Source organism: Dendrobates tinctorius, unplaced genomic scaffold (genome assembly GCF_039654945.1).
Source record: "Dendrobates tinctorius isolate UK_male_01 unplaced genomic scaffold, ASM3965494v1 ptg000182l, whole genome shotgun sequence".
Taxonomy (NCBI): Eukaryota; Metazoa; Chordata; class Amphibia; order Anura; family Dendrobatidae; genus Dendrobates; species Dendrobates tinctorius.
The window spans coordinates 3,113,605-3,132,112 of record NW_027361849.1 but is presented as its reverse complement, the minus strand read 5'-3'; the positions used below and the strand labels follow the sequence as shown (position 1 = coordinate 3,132,112).

The 18,508-nt window shown below is 50.7% G+C and overlaps 1 protein-coding gene across 1 annotated transcript in view; it reads right to left on the bottom strand.

Moving 5' to 3' along the window:
* Nucleotides 1-3,140: 3,140 nt before the first annotated feature.
* MUC13 (mucin 13, cell surface associated) overlaps nucleotides 3,141-18,508 on the bottom strand; it is a 46,762-nt gene continuing 31,394 nt past the window's right edge. Inside the window, exons 9-12 of the mRNA XM_073551930.1 lie at nucleotides 13,564-13,601; nucleotides 4,860-4,947; nucleotides 4,531-4,735; nucleotides 3,141-3,556 (exon numbers count right to left, since the gene is read on the bottom strand). Coding sequence (XP_073408031.1) covers nucleotides 3,515-3,556; nucleotides 4,531-4,735; nucleotides 4,860-4,947; nucleotides 13,564-13,601 — 373 coding nt within the window. The 3' untranslated portion in view covers nucleotides 3,141-3,514. The remainder of the gene's footprint in view (nucleotides 3,557-4,530; nucleotides 4,736-4,859; nucleotides 4,948-13,563; nucleotides 13,602-18,508) is intronic.

Genomic DNA, 18,508 nt, shown 5'->3' with positions numbered 1-18,508 from the left:
TATCCCACATCATCCCGTCAGCCAGAGCCACCGGACTACTACCCCTAATATCCCACATCATCCCGTCAGCCAGAGCCACCGGACTACTACCCCTAATATCCCACATCATCCCATCAGCCAGAGCCACCGGACTACTACCACTAATATCCCACATCATCCCGTCAGCCAGAGCCACCGGACTACTACCCCTAATATCCCACATCATCCCATCAGCCAGAGCCACCGGACTACTACCACTAATATCCCACATCATCCCATCAGCCAGAGCCACCGGACTACTCCCCCTAATATCCCCCATCATCCCATCAGCCAGAGCCACCGGACTACTACCCCTAATATCCCACATCATCCCATCAGCCAGAGCCACCGGACTACTACCCCTAATATCCCACATCATCCCGTCAGCCAGAGCCACCGGACTACTACCCCTAATATCCCACATCATCCCATCAGCCAGAGCCACCGGACTACTACCACTAATATCCCACATCATCCCGTCAGCCAGAGCCACCGGACTACTACCCCTAATATCCCACATCATCCCGTCAGCCAGAGCCACCGGACTACTACCCCTAATATCCCACATCATCCCGTCAGCCAGAGCCACCGGACTACTACCACTAATATCCCACATCATCCCGTCAGCCAGAGCCACCGGACTACTACCCCTAATATCCCACATCATCCCGTCAGCCAGAGCCACCGGACTACTACCCCTAATATCCCACATCAACCCGTCAGCCAGAGCCACCAGACTACTACCCCTAATATCCCACATCAACCCGTCAGCCAGAGCCACCGGACTACTACCCCTAATATCCCACATCATCCCATCAGCCAGAGCCACCGGACTACTACCCCTAATATCCCACATCATCCCGTCAGCCAGAGCCACCGGACTACTACCACTAATATCCCACATCATCCCGTCAGCCAGAGCCACCGGACTACTACCCCTAATATCCCACATCATCCCGTCAGCCAGAGTCACCGGACTACTACCCCTAATATCCCACATCATCCCATCAGCCAGAGCCACCGGACTACTACCACTAATATCCCACATCATCCCGTCAGCCAGAGCCACCGGACTACTACCCCTAATATCCCACATCATCCCATCAGCCAGAGCCACCGGACTACTACCACTAATATCCCACATCATCCCGTCAGCCAGAGCCACCGGACTACTACCCCTAATATCCCACATCATCCCATCAGCCAGAGCCACCGGACTACTACCCTTAATATCCCACATCATTCCATCAGCCAGAGCCACCGGACTACTCCCCCTAATATCCCACATCATCCCGTCAGCCAGAGCCACCGGACTACTACCCCTAATATCCCACATCATCCCGTCAGCCAGAGCCATCGGACTACTCCCCCTAATATCCCACATCATCCCATCAGCCAGAGCCACCGGACTACTCCATTGTCCAGGTGTCAAACCGCAGGGGAAAACCTCAGGCTAATCTGCAGATAAACTGCAGGTCTTTTGACCTGCGGATTTACCTGCGAATTTTGCAAAATCCGAGCGGAAAATTCGGCAGCAGGATCCGCAGCGTGTGCACACACCTTTAGGGTACCGTTACACATAGCGATGCACCAGCGATCCCGACAATGATACGACCTGGTAAGGATCGCTGGTGCGTCGCCAAATGGTCACTAGTAAGCTGTCAGTCAGACCTACTCAACCGTATACCGTATAGCGACCTCGGCGGTCGTTGGGACCTTGTCACACAGCAGCTTTTCTGACGACTGCCACCTGCGTCCCTGATTTCTGAGTCGCTAACGAGGTCGCTCGTCGGTGTCAGACACAGCGATGCGCACTGGCCAGCGGGACACCAATGATCAAAAAATGGCCCAGGACATTCGAGCACGATCAGCGACATCGCTGCGGGGGGCGGTCGCTGCTAAGTGTCACATGTAACGAGATCGCTGGCGAGGTCGCTGTTACGTCACAAAATCGGTGACACTTCAGCGATCTTGCTAACGATCTCGCTATGTGAGACGGGGCCTTTAGGGTGCGTCACCCGGTTGTAATGAAGGTTACCTGGTTACGGGCCCACTCAGAAGTTTCGCCCCCCCCCGAAACAAAACCCTAGCTGCGCCTCTGACTGGGCCGATAATCCTGGGCGTCGGTCCACTAGAACCGTACACCAGATCCTGTAGATGATGACACCTGTAAAACCTGCGGCCGGGGCCCGTGCTGCAGCCGTCATACACCGTAACGATGACCAGAGAGAACCTTGTACTCCATCCCCGCCCGTCATCTGTCACTGCTGACAACCTGCCTGTATACATGTGAGAGGTTGTCAGCCCCGCCCCCGGTGATGACATCACTGATATAATGATGAGACCACACCCCTTATACTCCAGCCCCGCCCCCGGTGATGACATCACTGATATAAGGATGAGACCACACCTCATACTCCAGCCCCACCCCGGTGATGACATCACTGATATAATGATGAGACCACACCCCTTATACTCCAGCCCCGCCCCCGGTGATGACATCACTGATATAAGGATGAGACCACACCTCATACTCCAGCCCAGCCCCCGGTGATGACATCACTGATATAATGATGAGACCACACCTCTTATACTCCAGCCCCGCCCCAGGTAATGACATCACTGATATAATGATGAGACCACACCCCTTATACTCCAGCCCCGCCCCCGGTGATGGCAGCACTGATATAATGATGAGACCACACCTCTTCTACTCCAGCCCCACCCCGGTGATGACATCACTGATATAATGATGAGACCACACCTCTTCTACTCCAGCCCAGCCCCCGGTGATGACATCACTGATATAATGATGAGACCACACCTCTTCTACTCCAGCCCCGCCCCAGGTAATGACATCACTGATATAATGATGAGACCACACCTCTTCTACTCCAGCCCAGCCCCCGGTGATGACATCACTGATATAATGATGAGACCACACCCCTTATACTCCAGCCCCGCCCCCCGGTGATGACATCAGTGATATAATGATGAGACCACACCCCTTATACTCCAGCCCCGCCCCCGGTGATGGCAGCACTGATGTAATGTTCTCCGTCCGCCCTGTAGAGCCCCTTCCCTGCCCTCGCTGCCTCTTATAGAGATGAGCGAACACAATGTAACAATCTATAAATTTTATAACAATCTTCATTGTACATATAGACACATTTGTTGTTTTCTGTTATCAGCCAGCTGAGAGACGAGCCGTTGGTTCCTCGTGGGAATGACAGGGGGCAGCGTAGGGCGTGGAGCTCGTCCTCCCCCGTCATGGTGGCACCTCTGCCCTTTAACCCTTCAGTTCGCAGCTAGATGTGATATTATCTTACAATAAAAGTAAAAAGAAGATGTAGGCGCGGCGTCTTGTGCGGGCGGTGACGGCTCCAGCGCTGGGGACGGGGTCATTGCTGGTCATGCCCACGTTATTGCACTCATTGTACCTGCCAATAAGCATTGATAAGATGTGGTAGGTCACAGCGCCACCCTGGGGCCACTCCTAATAATTCCGATCTGTTTTGGCCATTTCATACCACGGATTCTGCAGAGAAAAGAACGAAAAGTTTATTGAGATTCACCTCAAAGTCTGAGGATCCCCCCGGGGCCGGGCCCCCACATATCTGCAACATCTTCCCACCTGACAGATCCTGGTGACAACCAGTAATCGCCACCATGCCACCACCTGAAGGAGTTGTCAGGATTCACCTTGCCTACACATAAAGGCTGATGTCCCGCCGAAGAGTGCCGGGTCCTGCCCGAGGGAGTGTGGGGTTGTGACCGAGATCGTGGGGTCCTGCCCGAGAGCGCCGTGTCCGGCTCGAGAGCATGGGGTCATGACTGTCAGCGCAGGGTCCTGACTGAGAGCACAGGATCCTGATTGAGAGCACGGGGTCCAGCCCAAGAGCAAGGGGTTGTGACTGAGAGGGCAGTGTCCTGCCCGAGAGTGCGGGGTCCTGCCAGAGAGCACCAGGTTGTGACGGAGAGTGCGGGGTCCTGCCCGAGAGCGCAGGGTTGTGACCGAGAGTTCGGGGTTGTGCTCGAGAGCGTGGAGTCGTGCCCGAGAGCACAGGGTATTGACCAAGAGCGCAGGGTTCTGACTGAGAATGTGCAGTCCTGATTGAGAGCGCAGGGTCCTGCCCGGGAGCATGGGGCCCTACCCGAGTGCACAACGTTGTGACCGAGAGCGCAGGGTCGTGCCCAAGATTGCGGGGTCCTACCCTAGAGTGTGGGGTCCTGCCAGAGAGCGCTGGTTCATGACAGAGAGCGTGAGTTCATGACTGAGAGCGTGGGTTTGTGACCAAGAGCGCGGTTTAGTGACTGAGAGTGTGGGATCCTGCCTGAGTGTGGGGTCCTGCCGGAGAGTGCAGGGTCGTGACCAAGAGCGCAGGTTCTTGACCAAGAGAGGGGGTCTTGAGCAGAAGACCCCATATCTGGCAAGTATAAGGAGTACGAACAAGGGTGGCCTTGGATATTACCCCCGCTCCACCTGCTCACACTGCGCTGGACTTTACGCACCTCTTCGTAGTCCCGTTTGGGAAAGTTTCGGGAATATTCCTCATAATCCTCAAACACGTTGGCGCCTTTGTTCACCTCGCCCAGGTTGGTCTTTGCTTGAACTTTCGGGAATAGTCGCGCGGGGGCGGGGCTCCCCTCTGAGAACGGCGCCTCCTCCTTCTCGATCAGAGTCGCCTGGTCGCTATGTTTCTTTCCTTTCTTGGAGCTGTAAGGAAATAATTCAGGGTGAGACGTGCAGCACCCCCATATTTAGCGGTATTATACCACCGCTGTGCCCCGAGGGCAGGAATATGGCGCAACACCTAGAGGCACATCTTCAAAACTCTCACCTGACGGTAACACTAATCACTGCGCCCACCAGAGCGAACACCGACGCACCCAGCACCACGCCAACGACCACCAGGATCAGCAGAAAGTCTGAGGGGAGAATATGAGAGAGATGGTGACATGATGGAGGGTGTCAGGAAAATATGAGTTATTGTCTAAATAACCAAAGCACCCATCCAGGGCTGCCTGTTGCCTCTCCTTGGTTTGTGAAACGATCCCCCTCAGAGCTTCCAGTCCTATCCCTTACACATGGTCATTTTATTGCTCTGACTGGTTAAATGCAGTTCCTCCCACCAAGGATTTATAATTTCTTTTGCCTGTTCAAACTCGAATTTAATAACTACAATAATCCTATGGACAGGAAAAACATATTTTCAGAATCAGTATAATAAAAGCTACGCACGGCAGCGTTTTGCGGCTTCCAGAGTCCCCAGAAACCGGGGAAACAGTTTCTGCCCCCCTGTGATACGCAGACGGGTCACGTTTGGTCTCAAACGAAAGATAATGTCGTAAGAGAAAATATAATACTCATGTCGTCACTCTGTCAGCTTCCCAGCCAAAGATATGGCAAGTAGAAGTTTTTTATAACTTTTTAAACGAGGCGTATGGAGCGCTCCACCCAGGGCCTAGAGGGGTACTCGGTACCGGGCCCGTTGATCTCAATGGGAGTTGTCACGGAAGCTGTGACCCGGCCCGTGGCCCTGGGGCTCCATGGCAAAAAGGGGATGAATGAACAATGAAATGAAGTTTATGAATAGTTCGTGACGCCACCTGCGGTGTTCAGCAAGTGAGGTGTTAATAATAATAAATAATAATACATTTTATTTCTATAGCGCCGACATATTCCGCAGCACTTTACATTTCAGAGGGGATTTGTACAGACGATAGACATTACAGCATAACAATAATCACATACAGTAGATTATAACAAATACCAAGAGGAGTGAGGACCCTGCTCGCAAGCTTACAGTCTATGAGGAAAGAGGGAGACACGAAAGGTGGGTGGTAACAGTTGCCCTGATTGTATGGACCAGCCATAATGTTAAGTGTGTAACAGTACAGACACAGAGGGCTAATGGATGCATAAAGCATGTGGGAACATGATGCGGGAAATCTGGTTATGGTAAAACTTTTGGCTGTGCCACACAGGGATAGATTAGGTTAATGTGTTGAGGCGGTAGGCCAGTCTGAATAAATGTGTTTTCAGGGCACGCTTAAAATTGTGGGGAATGGGGACTAATCGTATTGACCTGGGAAGTGCATTCCAAAGAATTGGCGCGGCACGTGTAAAGTCTTGGAGACGGGAGTGGGAGGTTCTGACTATTGAGGATACTAACCTCAGGTCATCAGCAGAACGGAGGGCGCGGGTAGGGTGGTATACTGAAACAAGGGAGGAGATGTAGGGTGGTGCTGAGCCATGGAGGGCTTTGTGGGTGAGGGTAATAAGTTTATACTGAATTCTGGAGTGGATGGGTAGCCAGTGTAATGACTGGCACAAGGTAGAGGCATCGGTGTAACGATTGGTGAGGAATATGATCCTGGCTGCAGCATTCAAGACAGATTGGAGAGGGGAGAGTTTGGTAAGAGGGAGACCGATTAGAAGAGAGTTACAATAGTCGAGACGAGAATGAATAAGAGAAACAGTAAGAGTTTTTGCAGAGTCAAAAGTAAGAAAAGGTCGAATTCTAGAAATGTTTTTGAGGTGCAGATGACAAGAGCGAGCCAGTGATCGAATGTGGGGGGCAAAGGAACGCTCGGAATCAAGTATGACCCCAAGACAGCGGGCCTGTTGCTGGGGAGTAATAGTGGAACCACACACGGAAATGGCAATGTCGGGTATAGGTACATTAGTAGCGGGAGGAAACACCAGGAGTTCAGTCTTTGACAGGTTCAGTTTCAGATATAGTGAGGACATGATGTTAGACACAGCGTTTAGACAATCGCCGGTGTTTTCTAGAAAGGCTGGCGTGATGTCAGGAGAAGAAGCGTATAATTGGGTGTCATCAGCATAGAGATGGTACGGGAAACCAAATCTACTGATTGTTTGACCAATAGGGGCAGTGTACAAGGAGAAGAGGAGGGGGCCTAGAACCGATCCTTGGGGGACCCCAACAGTAAGGGGAAGGAGAGAGGAGGAGGAGCCAGCAAAAGATACAGTAAAGGAGCGGTCAGAGAGATAGGAGGAGAACCAGGAGAGAACGGTGTCCTTGAGGCCAATGGAGCGGAGCATAGTGAGGAGGAGCTGATGATCCACAGTGTCGAATGCTGCAGAGAGATCCAAGAGAATTAGCATGGAGTAATGACCATTTGATTTAGCTGTTAGTAGATCATTAGAGACTTTAGTGAGGGCAGTTTCAGTGGAGTGTAAAGAGAGGAAACCAGATTGGAGAGGGTCGAGAACAGAGTTTTCTGAGAGATAGCGGATAAGACGGGAGTGGACCAGGCGTTCCAGGAGTTTAGAGATGAAGGGAAGATTAGAGACAGGTCTATAGTTAGCGGCACAGTTTTGGTCGAGGGATGGTTTTTTAAGTAGTGGATGTATGATGGCATGCTTAAATGAGGAGGGAAAAATACCAGAAGAGAGAGAGAGGTTAAATATTTTAGTTAGGTGAGGGGTGACAGCAGGGGAAAGGGACTGGAGGAGATGTGACGGAAATGGGTCACTGGTGCAAGTAGTTGGGCGAGAAGATGCAAGGAGCCTGCTTACTTCTTCTTCTGTGACTGGTTCAAAATCAGAGAGTGAGCTAGATGCAGTGGGGGAGGGAGGACAGTGCGTGGTATGAGGGGATTGGGAAATAGTTTCCTGTCAAATCTGGTCAATTTTTTCTTTGAAGTAATTGGCCAGATCGTCAGCTCTGAGCTCTGTGGTTGGGGCCTGCACTCTTGGATTGAGTAGAGAATGAAAAGTGTCAAAGAGACGTTTCGGGTTATTGGACAGTGAGGTGATGAAGGTGTTGAAATAGGTTTGTTTGGAGAGGTGAAGGGCAGTGTTGTATGTTCTAAGCATAAACTTAAAATGGATGAAATCTTCGTGTAGATTGGATTTTCTCCACAGACGTTCGGCGCACCTGGAGCACCGCTGCAGGAAACGTGTTTGCACCGTGTGCCAGGGTTGTCGCCGTCTGCGTTGTGGTGTTCTATTTATGGGGGGTGCAAATTCATCCAGGGCACTTTGAAGTGTTTCATTGTAATGCTTCAATGCAGAATCAGGACATGAGAGGGAGGAGATAGGGGCCAATGATGACTGCAAGTTCTTCATAAGTTTCTGGGTGTTAATGGCCTGTGTGTTTCTATAAGTCTGGACAGTGGGGGTGACCTGAGCAGCCTGGCAGTTCTTGATAGAGAATGAAAGAAGATTGTGGTCAGAGAGCGGGAGAGGGGAGTTTGTGAAATCATCCACTGCACAAAGCCGAGAGAAGACCAAGTCGAGGGAGTTTCCGTCTTCATGCGTTGGAGAATTAGTAAGCTGCGAAAGGCCAAATGAGGAGGTTAGAGATAAAAGGTGAGTAGCAGATGGTGAGAGGGGAAGAGCAATGGGGATGTTGAAATCTCCCATGATGAGGGTAGGGATGTCACAGGAGAGAATGTGGAAGCCAAGTGGCAAAATGATCCAGGAACTGATGGGAGGGGCCGGGAGGACGATACACCACCGCCACTCGCATGGAGAAGGGGGTGTAGAGTCTGACGGCATGGACCTCAAAAGAAGGGAAGACAAGTGAGGGTACTTGAGGGATAACCTGAAAGGTACATTTTGATGATAGGAGCAGACCAACGCCTCCACCTGCTCTATTGTCTGATCTTGGGGTATGAGAGAAGTGTAGCCCCCCGTATGAAAGAGCAGCAGCAGCGGTAGTGTCTGACTGCTGGATCCAGGTTTCAGTAAGAGCCAGGAGGTTAAGAGAATTAGAAAGGAAGAAGTCATGGATGAAGGAGAGTTTGTTACACACTGAGCGAGAATTCCAAAGTGCACAATTAAGAGAGACAGATGGCATGCAGGGAATATTAATCAGATTACAGGGGTTTCTGAGTGTAGCAGTTGGGGGGTTTGACTTTCTATAACATGGGGGACCAGGGTTGGGAGCAATGTCTCCTGCGACTAGGAGAAGGAGGATAGAAAGAGTGAGCAGATGGTTAAGTGATTTGTGAGAGCGTCTCTGATGTTGAATGGTGGGACTGACTGGATCTGTGCAATTTAACAATGTGAAAAGAGCGTGAGTGCTATACATAGGAGAGGAAAGAAGCGAGGGGCCAATATGGATGGAGTGTAGAGAGTTAATGCCAGGGCAGTGGATGTGTGTGAATGCAGCGACCAGGATATAAATTACACAAATGCATATGGTATATATTTGTTGTACTCCTAATGTACAGGGAGTAGATGTATATAAATGTCTTACCTGTCTCCTGCCCTGTCTAACTGCCATGTTATAACTGCCAATAGTACTTTGATACATGTACTTCGATTACATGTGCATAAATGCTCCCCCTAGCTAGGTCTGAATATATAGGAGGTTAAGGCTAAGTTGTTTTTTTTGGTTTCTTTTTTGTTGGCTCTCTCTTCTCGTTAATCACACTAAATTGAGACACCAGGACCCAATAAAATGTTGTGGTCAAATAAACACATGTCCAGCACTACATGGATCATAAAGCACTTTGAAAAGTTTCTTGACCTCACAACATAAGGGGACAAACAGAGTAAGTTGAAAAAAACTATATACCAGATATAAGCTTGCAGAGTTGAAAACACAGAGATAGCATTCAGGATTAACTGCTTGCTGACATTGAATGGAGACACAGGAGTGGATTCAGAGCAGAGATTAGAAAAGCTGGTTAATAATAATAAATTTTATTTCTATAGCGCCGACATATTCCGCAGCACTTTACATTTCAGAGGGGATTTGTACAGACAATAGACATTACAGCATAACAATAATCACATAGATCATAACAGATACCAAGAGGAGTGAGGACCCTGCTCGCAAGCTTACAGTCTATGAGGAAAGAGGGAGACACGAAAGGTGGGTGGTAACAGTTGCCCTGATTGTATGGACCAGCCATAATGTTAAGTGTGTAACAGTACAGACACAGAGGGCTAATGGATGCATAAAGCATGTGGGAACATGATGCGGGGAACCTGGTTATGGTAAAACTTTTGGCTGTGCCACACAGGGATAGATTAGGTTAATGTGTTAATAAAGTCTGAATAAATGAGTTTTCAGGGCACGCTTAAAATTGTAGGGATTGGGGACTAATCGTATTGACCTGGGAAGTGCATTCCAAAGAATTGGCGCAGCACGTGTAAAGTCTTGGAGACGAGAGTGGGAGGTTCTGATTATTGAGGATGCTTACCTCAGGTCATCAGCAGAACGGAGGGCGCGGGTAGGGTGGTATACTGAAACAAGGGAGGAGATGTAAGGTGGTGCTGAGCCATGGAGGGCTTTGTGGGTGAGGGTAATAAGTGTGCATAGCTAGGGGGCATGTGATACAGAGATTCTGCACTTTATCCATCTGTTCAGTAGCTATAGTTTATATAGCCTGATCTATTAGATCATCCTTTTTGGCATTTGATTGTGGATTATATTAGATTACATTACGCCAGTTTACTCAGATGTGAGGATTTTTTGTAGGATGTATGTGTGTATATATATATATGTGATGCACGATATACAGTTTTGATTAGATCTATTTCCGTGCCCATGCTGTTATGTGCGGTGTCCACTCACTGGTTTGTTAACTACTATTATTTGTACCCACGATTGTCAATTGTATATCTACCGAATATGTCAGGTCTGATCTGCCTTTGTATGTTGTTATTTTAAGTGTGCTTTTATATTGTATGTCTTTTTGTCTGTCGGGCATTTATGTTCAATAAAGCTTTTTGTATTTTTAATTTTGGCTGAGTGTGCACTGGTTCCTGCGCGTCTGTTCTTTTCCTTATACACACCTAACAGTGCCAGACACGGCGTCCCCCATAACAGTGCCAGACACGGCGTCCCGCATAACAGTGCCAGACACGGCGTCCCCCATAACAGTGCCAGACACGGCGTCCCGCATAACAGTGCCAGACACGGCGTCCCGCATAACAGTGCCAGACACGGCGCCCCCATAACAGTGCCAGACACGGCGTCCCCCATAACGGTGCCAGACACGGCGTCCCCCATAACGGTGCCAGACACGGCGTCCCCCATAACAGTGCCAGACACGGCGTCCCCCATAACAGTGCCAGACACGGCGTCCCGCATAACAGTGCCAGACACGGCGTCCCGCATAACAGTGCCAGACACGGCGCCCCCATAACAGTGCCAGACACGGCGTCCCCCATAACAGTGCCAGACACGGCGTCCCCCATAACAGTGCCAGACACGGCGTCCCGCATAACAGTGCCAGACACGGCGTCCCCCATAACAGTGCCAGACACGGCGTCCCGCATAACAGTGCCAGACACGGCGTCCCCCATAACAGTGCCAGACACGGCGTCCCGCATAACAGTGCCAGACACGGCGTCCCCCATAACAGTGCCAGACACGGCGTCCCGCATAACAGTGCCAGACACGGCGTCCCGCATAACAGTGCCAGACACGGCGCCCCCATAACAGTGCCAGACACGGCGTCCCCCATAACAGTGCCAGACACGGCGTCCCCCATAACAGTGCCAGACACGGCGTCCCGCATAACAGTGCCAGACACGGCGTCCCCCATAACAGTGCCAGACACGGCGTCCCGCATAACAGTGCCAGACACGGCGTCCCGCATAACAGTGCCAGACACGGCGCCCCCATAACAGTGCCAGACACGGCGTCCCCCATAACGGTGCCAGACACGGCGTCCCCCATAACAGTGCCAGACATGGCATCCCGCATAACAGTGCCAGACACGGCGCCCCCATAACAGTGCCAGACACGGCGTCCCGCATAACAGTGCCAGACACGGCGCCCCCATAACAGTGCCAGACACGGCGTCCCCCATAACGGTGCCAGACACGGCGTCCCCCATAACGGTGCCAGACACGGCGTCCCCCATAACGGTGCCAGACACGGTGTCCCCCATAACAGTGCCAGACACGGCGTCCCCCATAACGGTGCCAGACACGGCGTCCCCCATAACGGTGCCAGACACGGCGTCCCCCATAACGGTGCCAGACACGGTGTCCCCCATAACGGTGCCAGACACGGCATCCCCCATAACGGTGCCAGACACGGCGTCCCCCATAACGGTGCCAGACACGGCGTCCCTATAACAGTGTGTGACAGGGTCACTGGTGTCGTACATGAGGGGAGATATGTGTCACATAGATTGCTGTCCTGTGTGAGGTGGAAGCCATAAGTGTTTTCTCCAGCACGCTATGTGCTGACAGCAGTCCAGTTGCTGTATGGGCCTGGCATTCATGGTGGGTTGGTCAGAGATGGGCGGACGCCTACCCACCATATCTACAGCTCCAGGGTGTGGCTGGAGGGGAAATAAATGTCCAGCCGGTTTATTTTCTGTGTTGTGTAGAGGCAAGCCCTCGGCTGACGCTCCTGAGAGAGCTGCCATATGTGCAGGCCCAAGAGCGCTGGGCAGGACGGTGGGTGAGCTGTTTTATCTGTTGTCATTTTGTGGTTTATGACACAACTAAATGGAGGAGCGATGCTACGGCATCGGGAGGGCGGTAATGTCACGATGGGGGCTGGCTTTGCAGCGTTGAGAATCTCCCCCCATGTGCTCACCCACCTATCCACTCTCTCTTTCCCCATGTGCTGACTTCTCCCGTCTGCGCTCTCTTCTTTGACCTGTCTACCCCATGTGCTGTCCCCCTTGTCTGCTGTCTCTCTCCTTCCTGTGTTCTCCCCCCTGTGCTCTGTCTCTCACCTCTGTGACCGTGTACAGAGCATACCACAGCTCCTGGGCAGGGGAGGAAGCAAAAGACAACACTGACATTACAGCAGGAGATCGCAGAGGATACATATTGTGAGGTAAAATATTGTTTAAAAACAGTCAGTGAAATATTTTACCTCACAACATGTCTCCTCTGCGATCCCCTGCTGTAATGTCAGTGTTGTCTTTTGCTTCCTCCCCTGCCCAGGAGATGTGGTATGCTCCGTACAGTCAGACACAGACAGTTTTTAAAATGAGCTTTCGTTCATGAGAAAACCCCTTTAATGTGACCGGCTTCCTCTGCCTGTAGACACGTCGCGCATCTGCCGCCGGGATCAGCCGAATGATTCACTGCGCCTGCGTGGAATTCGCGCAGGTGCAGCGTGATGGGCTTCCGCTGGTGGTACCGCACAAGAGGCTGAGTGTGTGTGAGAGTATGTGTGTGGTGTGTACGGCGTATAGAGTGTGTGTTGCGACGGTGTTCCGCTGGTGGTACCGCGCAATAGGTTGGTACCAGCAGCGGTTCCATATTGAGACAGCCATCACTTGGGTGTCCCAATATGGCGGCCGGTGAACTTCCTCCGCTTGGAATTCTGGGATACGGTGACATCTGGACAGAACAGGAAATGAAAACATTGCAAGGCAATTATATTAATAGATAAACCACCCATAGAGTTTAACCCACGTGTGCCTGTCTACCTCGAGGAGCAGCTAAGCCTGCCAACCTGCCAGAAGTGACACACAGAGCCCCCCTGACAGTGACCACAATGTGTCCTTATGACTTTACACCCCATAGTTAGTCGTGGTCACTTGTTTCCCAGTTTTGCCCCTCAGGCGGTCCCCGTTCACACTTACTGTCTGTACAGTTCTCTCCGGAGTATCCAAAATCACATCTGTAAAAAAAAAATAATACAGAAAGAAAGGTGAGTGTTATACCACTGAGCCGCCGTGGTTCCCTATATACAGTACAGTGCTAACCACTGAGCCGCCGTGGTTCCCTATATACAGTAGAGTGCTAACCACTGAGCCGCCGTGGTTCCCTATATACAGTAGAGTGCTAACCACTGAGCCGCTGTGGTTCCATAGATACAGTACAGTGCTAACCACTGAGCCGCCGTGGTTCCCTATATACAGTAGAGTGCTAACCACTGAGCCGCCGTGGTTCCCTATATACAGTAGAGTGCTAACCACTGAGCCGCCGTGGTTCCCTATATACAGTACAGTGCTAAACACTGAGCCGCCGTGGTTCCCTATATACGGTACAGTGCTAACCACTGAGCCGCCGTGGTTCCCTATATACAGTACAGTGCTAACCACTGAGCCGCCGTGGTTCCCTATATACAGTACAGTGCTAACCACTGAGCCGCCGTGGTTCCCTATATACAGTAGAGTGCTAACCACTGAGCCGCCGTGGTTCCCTATATACAGTACAGTGCTAACCACTGAGCCGCCGTGGTTCCATAGATACAGTACAGTGCTAACCACTGAGCCGCCGTGGTTCCATAGATACAGTACAGTGCTAACCACTGAGCCGCCGTGGTTCCCTATATACAGTACAGTGCTAACCACTGAGCCGCCGTGGTTCCCTATATACAGTACAGTGCTAAACACTGAGCCGCCGTGGTTCCATAGATACAGTACAGTGCTAACCACTGAGCCGCCGTGGTTCCATAGATACAGTACAGTGCTAACCACTGAGCCGCCGTGGTTCCATAGATACAGTACAGTGCTAACCACTGAGCCGCCGTGGTTCCCTATATACAGTACAGTGCTAACCACTGAGCCGCCGTGGTTCCATAGATACAGTACAGTGCTAACCACTGAGCCGCCGTGGTTCCATAGATACAGTACAGTGCTAACCACTGAGCCGCCGTGGTTCCCTATATACAGTACAGTGCTAACCACTGAGCCGCCGTGGTTCCCTATATACAGTACAGTGCTAACCACTGAGCCGCCGTGGTTCCATAGATACAGTACAGTGCTAACCACTGAGCCGCCGTGGTTCCCTATATACAGTACAGTGCTAACCACTGAGCCGCCGTGGTTCCATAGATACAGTACAGTGCTAACCACTGAGCCGCCGTGGTTCCCTATATACAGTACAGTGCTAACCACTGAGCCGCCGTGGTTCCATAGATACAGTACAGTGCTAACCACTGAGCCGCCGTGGTTCCCTATATACAGTACAGTGCTAACCACTGAGCCGCCGTGGTTCCATAGATACAGTACAGTGCTAACCACTGAGCCGCCGTGGTTCCATAGATACAGTACAGTGCTAACCACTGAGCCGCCGTGGTTCCCTATATACAGTACAGTGCTAACCACTGAGCCGCCGTGGTTCCATAGATACAGTACAGTGCTAACCACTGAGCCGCCGTGGTTCCCTATATACAGTACAGTGCTAACCACTGAGCCACCGTGGTTCCCTATATACAGTACAGTGCTAACCACTGAGCCGCCGTGGTTCCATAGATACAGTACAGTGCTAACCACTGAGCCGCCGTGGTTCCCTATATACAGTACAGTGCTAACCACTGAGCCGCCGTGGTTCCATAGATACAGTACAGTGCTAACCACTGAGCCGCCGTGGTTCCCTATATACAGTACAGTGCTAACCACTGAGCCGCCGTGGTTCCATAGATACAGTACAGTGCTAACCACTGAGCCGCCGTGGTTCCCTATATACAGTACAGTGCTAACCACTGAGCCGCCGTGGTTCCATAGATACAGTACAGTGCTAACCACTGAGCCGCCGTGGTTCCATAGATACAGTACAGTGCTAACCACTGAGCCGCCGTGGTTCCCTATATACAGTACAGTGCTAACCACTGAGCCGCCGTGGTTCCCTATATACAGTACAGTGCTAACCACTGAGCCGCCGTGGTTCCATAGATACAGTACAGTGCTAACCACTGAGCCGCCGTGGTTCCCTATATACAGTACAGTGCTAACCACTGAGCCGCCGTGGTTCCATAGATACAGTACAGTGCTAACCACTGAGCCGCCGTGGTTCCCTATATACAGTACAGTTCTAACCACTGAGCCGCCGTGGTTCCATAGATACAGTACAGTGCTAACCACTGAGCCGCCGTGGTTCCCTATATACAGTACAGTGCTAACCACTGAGCCGCCGTGGTTCCCTATATACAGGACAGTGCTAACCACTGAGCCGCCATGTTGCCATATACTTGGTCTTCTCACAAAATTAGAATATCATCAAAAAGTGAATTTATTTCCTTTCTTCAATACAGACAGTGCCTCTCCTCTATTCTATAGAGTCATTACACACAGAGGGATCTATCTCACGGGTTTATTTCTGGTAATGTTGGTGATTACGGCTTACAGCCAATGAAAACCCAGAAGTCATTATCTCAGTATATTAGAATACTTTATAACACCAGCTGGAAAAATTATTGTAAAATCTGAAATGTCGTCCTCCTGAAATGTGTGATCAGTAACTGCACTCAATACTTGGCCGGGCTCCTTCTGCATCAATTACTGCATCACTGCGGCGTGGCATGGAGGCGATCAGCCTGCGGCACTGCTGAGAGGTTATGGAAGCCCAGGTCGCTTTGATAGCAGCCTTCAGCTCGTCTGCATTGTGGGGTCTGGTGTCTCTCATCTTCCTCCTGACAATACTCCATAGATTCTCTATGGGGTTAAGGTCAGGCGAGTTTGCTGCCAATCAAGCCCAGTGATACTGTTGTGTGTACTCCAGGTATTGGTACTTTTGGCCGTGTGGACAGGGGCCAAGTCCTGCTGGAGAATGACATTTCCATCTCCATAAAGCTTGTCGGCATGAAGCATGAAGAGCTCTAACATGTCCTGGTAGGCGGCTGCGCTGACGTTGGTCTTGATAAAACCCAGTGGACCTACACCAGCAGATGACACGGCTCCACAAACCATCACTGATGGTGGAGACTTCACACTAGACCTTGGAAATCGTGGTCCCAGAGCCTGTAGGAAGAGTGGAGGCCACAATCCAAGCTGCTGGAGGTCCAGTGTGAAGTCTCCACAGTCACTGATGGTTTGGCTTTTGGGATAATTGCTCGGGAGGCCTGTGCACCTGAAGATTCTGGATTGTGCTGTTCCATTTTCTCTTGTTATATTTATATCCGGAAATTTTTGCACCAAAATTTTTTTTTTTTTACTTTTCTAGTTTTTCATTGCTCTATTTGATATACTGTATGGAACCTAGAAATATGGAACCTGACGTTTTCAACTACACTGTGGAGGATGAGGAAAGGATACTGAAAGCAGGGGCGTAGCTAGAACTGATTAGGCCCCATAGCAAACTTTTAAACAGGGCCCCCTCAAAGACACACCCCCTCAAAGACACACCCCCTCAAAGACACACCCCCTCAAAGACACCCCCCCTCAAAGACACCCCCCCTCAAAGACATTCCCAGAGGTCCATGCGGCAGGCAGCTCTGCAGAGAGCTAATAGACAGCGAGGGCTCAGGGAAGGGGCGGGACTGAACTAGTCTGAAGCAATACACTGGCTGCAGGCCGGGAGGCGGGCCCAGTATGTGCTTCACTCCGCCCAGCAGGCACAGAAATGCAGCGTAGGCTGCAAAATCATAGTGTACAAGACAGCGTTGGCCACAGCACCCGACGGAGCGCCGCAGTAATGTGCTTAATTAAATTGCACTACCGGATAGCGCAGGGGCGGACACTGACAGCTTGGGGCCCCTGTGCAAGAAATGTGTCTGGGCCCCCCTCCTTTTATGGCGTCAAAGCTAAGTATATATATATGTATTGATATTATATAGCCACACACACATACAAGTATATAAATTACATAGTCTGCTTTATTATGTATATTGCCATCTCTTATTATACAGTGCCCCCTCTTGTTATGTACAATGCCGTCCCTTACATATTGAATTATATAGAGCCCTGTTTTTTATTACATACCGTCCTGTCTTGTTAGCTGTATAATGCAATGATAGCTGATGGAGCATGGGAAAGCTTCCTTTCTACTGGAGGAGCTGATGGACTGGTAGTTTGGTCACCGGCTGCTCCATCAGCAGTCATTTTATATCTAACAAGAGAGGGGACTATGTAATAAAAGAGGGCACTGTAAATAACAAAATTAACAAGAATACACTATGTAAGAGACAGCACTATACGTAACAGCAGAGGAAGCTATATAATAAGGGATGGCGTCATATATAACTAGAGAGGATGGTACGTAATAAGGGACGTGTTATACATAATAAAAGAGGAAACTATGTAACTAAGGGTGGTGTTACACAGAATTAGTGAGTCCACTATATACTAAGGGACTGTGTTAGACATAGTGAGTACACTATATACTAAGGGACTGTGTTAGATATAATAAGCGATAACGTCTTCCTCCACCTCCCCCTGTTCCTAAAGCCATTATAAGTCCCCCTTCCTAACATCCCAATCCCCCACACCCCTCATTGTCCTCCTCCCCTCGCATCCCATTATTGTCATCTCCCCACTCCATCATTGCCCTCTTCACCACCTCCATCATTTTCTTCTCCTCCACCACTCTCTTTGCTTTCTCCACCACCACTCCCATCATTGCCCATTCCACCACCTCCATCATTTCCTCCTCCTCCACCACCCCATTATTGCCCTTTCCACCACCACCAGTGCATTCTCCCCCACCACCCCATCATTTCTTTTTCCCCCACCACCCCATCATTGCCCTCTCCATCACCCCCATCATTGCCTTCTCCCCATCACCCCCATCATTGCCTTCTCCCCATCACTCCCATCATTGCCCTCTCCATCACCCCCATCATTGCCTTCTCCCCATCACTCCCAT